The sequence below is a fragment of the Sceloporus undulatus genome, unplaced genomic scaffold, assembly GCF_019175285.1.
Source record: "Sceloporus undulatus isolate JIND9_A2432 ecotype Alabama unplaced genomic scaffold, SceUnd_v1.1 scaffold_5123, whole genome shotgun sequence".
NCBI lineage: Eukaryota > Metazoa > Chordata > Lepidosauria > Squamata > Phrynosomatidae > Sceloporus > Sceloporus undulatus.
In genome coordinates, this window is record NW_024808043.1 from 141 (window position 1) to 3,468 (window position 3,328).

General features: G+C 41.1%; 1 protein-coding gene across 1 annotated transcript; it reads left to right on the top strand.

The window, feature by feature from the left end:
• Nucleotides 1-268: 268 nt before the first annotated feature.
• Nucleotides 269-3,268, top strand: LOC121918146 (serine/threonine-protein kinase SBK1-like). The gene is made up of 2 exons (XM_042444242.1): nucleotides 269-463; nucleotides 1,402-3,268. Exons 1-2 carry the CDS (start codon nucleotides 269-271, stop codon nucleotides 2,182-2,184), a joined length of 978 nt encoding a protein of 325 aa, XP_042300176.1. The 3' UTR covers nucleotides 2,185-3,268.
• The last annotated feature ends 60 nt before the right edge of the window (nucleotides 3,269-3,328 follow it).

Genomic DNA, 3,328 nt, shown 5'->3' on the forward strand with positions numbered 1-3,328 from the left:
CAGTGTCAAACTGCATTACTTCTGCACTGTAGATGGAGCCTCAGACAGGTTTCTCATTTGTGATGTGGGCTTTAAGCCTTCTTGGCATGGGCCATGTGAAACCCCTGATACATGCTGTTACTAGAGATTGTTAGAAAATGTAGGAACATACTTGTGTAATAGGTAGAAATTGTAGGAGCATACTGATGCAACTGTTGTGACTATGGCACCTAGGCAACTCTTGATGATCATCTACTGACACTTTACTTGTTTGCTGTCAGGGACCATAATGGCTCTGAAGATGATGTCTAAGGAACGCACAGGGAGACGGGAGTTTCTGCGAGAATACTGTATCTCTCTCTGCCTTTCCTCACACCATGCCCTTGTGCGAACCATTGGCAGTGCTTTTGAGACGTCCACACATTATGGATTTGCACAAGACCTGGCACCAGCTGGGGATCTCTGTACTATTCTGAGTTCAGAGGTATGGAACAAGAATCAAAGATTTTGTATGGATCTATGAACTTGGTAGAGTATCACAACGTGATGGGAAGGTAGTGAGATTTGCCAAACAAACAAACAAACAAACAAACAAATTCTTACCCATTTCTCATCAAAGCTCAAGGCAAAGTATCACACAGAATAAAATACAATATATAACTAAAGACATGAAGCCATTTAAACACATAGGTTAAAACACATAACCATGGGATTACAATAGCTATTACACATTAAAATCATCCAAAAATAAATTTTAAAATATACCAATATAAAATTTTATAACTTAAAGTCGACTGGGTAGGCCTGCTGGAAGAGATAGGTTTTTAATACTGTTTTGAATTCAGATTGCTGTTGAATCTCTCCCATCAGGTCATTCCACAATCTATAGTATAAAAACAGAACTCTCTCAGATGTGGTGTAAATCCAGCTTGCAACTTGATGGCAGAAGTTCATGGCAGTAGATTGGGCGATGGTTCAAGTGTCAATCTTAGTTTTAATCCCACTTGAGTTGGGCTCTCCATGTTGTTATTGTTGTTGTGCGAAGGTGCCACAATACACTTTTCTGTCCGTATCCTTTGTCTTATTAATATTTTTAAAATGAAAAACTGCTCCAGCATTGAGTGGGTGATGATGAAGAGAACAAATGAAGCAAGCAAAACTATTCTAGGGATGGGGACAGAGTTGACTTTGTGACATTACAGGTACCAGCCAGTCAGCACCATCTACTGTTGGCCTTTGTGGCTAAATTGAACTGCACCCCACAACTCACAGAGTTCAATACTTTCACAGAAATGATATATTTTCATAAACCACAGCAAAATTGGCTTTACCACTATTCCACCAGTACTGTAAACTTGGAGTTTTGAGGGCCTGTTCTTTGAGTCATGCTTTCTTTTAAATCCTCTTTCTCTTTCTCAACAGGAGGGCCTTCCTGAAGTGCAGGTGAAACGCTGTGCAGCCCAGTTGGCTGAAGCTCTGGATTTCATGCATGGCAAAGCCTTAGTGCACAGGGACATAAAGCTAGACAATGTATTGCTTTTTGACAGAGAGTGTCACCATGTGAAACTGGCTGACTTTGGTCTGACGCGACTGGAAGGCGCAAAAATAGCAGCCATGTCTGGCACCCTGCCTTATTCCCCACCTGAACTGTGCCTGTTAGAAGGCACAGAGACTCTGTCTCTGGACTCCAGTCTGGACGTCTGGGCCTTTGGGGTGCTGCTGTTCTGCCTCTGCACTGGCTGCTTCCCTTGGGATGTAGCAATGAGCCCTGATCCTCAGTTTGAGGAATTTGGCATCTGGCAGAACCGCACAGTGCCAGGGGAGGCTCCAGGCCTGTGGAAAACCTTCACAACTCACCTCTTGGAGATGTTCCGCCGCTTAATGACCATTGACCCTGATCGTCGCAGTCCTGCTATTGAAGTGCACAAATATTTACGTCTGCCTTGGCGGGTAAACACATGTGGTGGGACACAGAATCCCCCAGGTGTTGCTCTCAAAGGAGCAGATTTTGATGGCTTCCTCAGTGGCCCTACTGAGAACACTATTGACCCGGACAGCAGCTCTAAGGGGAATTGTATTGAGCAAATGCAACCAGAAGTGGTTGTCTCAGAGAAAACCCATGCCATACAAATGGGTCCCAGTTCTGGAAGCAATTGCAACCCACAGGAAGGCTCAAGGTTAGCTGAGTCTGGGCTCCAACCTTGAAGAAAGTCTTTAATGAGTAAATAACCCCCTTCTGTGAGCAGATCAAATGGAGCTTAAAGGCCCAAGTTAAAAAGGGAGGACTTAGCAGTACTATGAAGCTAAGGAGGAGCTTTCAGAACACTTGGTGAAGTAGTGCCACTTGCCCACTCTGTTAGTCAGGGCAGAGTAGAACTAGCCACTCAGTAGAGACAGCTCTGTGACCAGAGGTTGGTTAGTAGTGATATCAATATGACAATTTTAGAGATATCAATCTTCACTTCTTTCATTTTCACACAACCAAGAACAAATAATTTCAAGGTTGTTTCCCTACTGGGAAAGATTACTTGAGTTTTTGAACATTTTGTATTTTTTTTAATATTTCAGGACAATTTTTTGAAAAAAAAAATCATTTGCACAAAAACAGTGGATTTTTAAAATTTCCGTACTAAAAAAATTATCCTTCCTCAAATTCTCACAGTGATTGGCCACTTTCTCAGTAGAATGGCCCAAGCTGTGAAGACACCCCTTTCTTTTAGTGGATGACAAAATGCACAAGTAAACTTTACACAACAATTTCCATTTAATTATCTGAACAGCAACACCATCCTAGAAGTTATGAGTTGATTCCAGACCAGTATTTTTCCCCCCTGGAACTGCCATCCTTTGTTTATCCATTTTTGTATGCAGTAGTTAGTAATATTTTTATCAAGTTACTGAAGTTCAGTTTTTTCTATGTAATTCTTGCAACTTTACTCCAGAAATCTGATTTGTGGAGCTTTTTAAGAAGTGAAATTAAGGCTTCTCTGGGCTCCTGTTTCTTTAAACAAATGTCCTCTCTTTGCAGATAATGTTTACTTTATTGCTTCCTAATACAAGGTTAGTGTTGAACGCTTGTTAATGCCTCTCAAAGAGCCTTTCAGATTTATCAGAATGTCAGTTTATATTTTCCAGGATAAATTTAATTATTTCCATGAAATATTTTTACAATCTTTCTTCCTCACTCCTGCCATTGTCCTTTGTGGTTGACAATTTGATGTTGTTTCACTATAGCTGCATCTACACTACAGAATAAGTGCAGTTTGATACCGCTTTAACTGCATTGGCTTGATGGTTTGGCATTCTGGGATCTGGAATAAAGCACTACAACAGGATAATGTGATAAGTA

Bases quoted from the DNA above. Each gene is read 5' to 3' on its own strand.
- LOC121918146 (XM_042444242.1), top strand. From the start codon at position 269: ATGGCTCTGAAGATGATGTCTAAGGAACGCACAGGGAGACGGGAGTTT. The intron at 464-1,401 runs GTATGGAACAAG...CTTTCTCAACAG, and splicing joins GTACTATTCTGAGTTCAGAG to GAGGGCCTTCCTGAAGTGCA.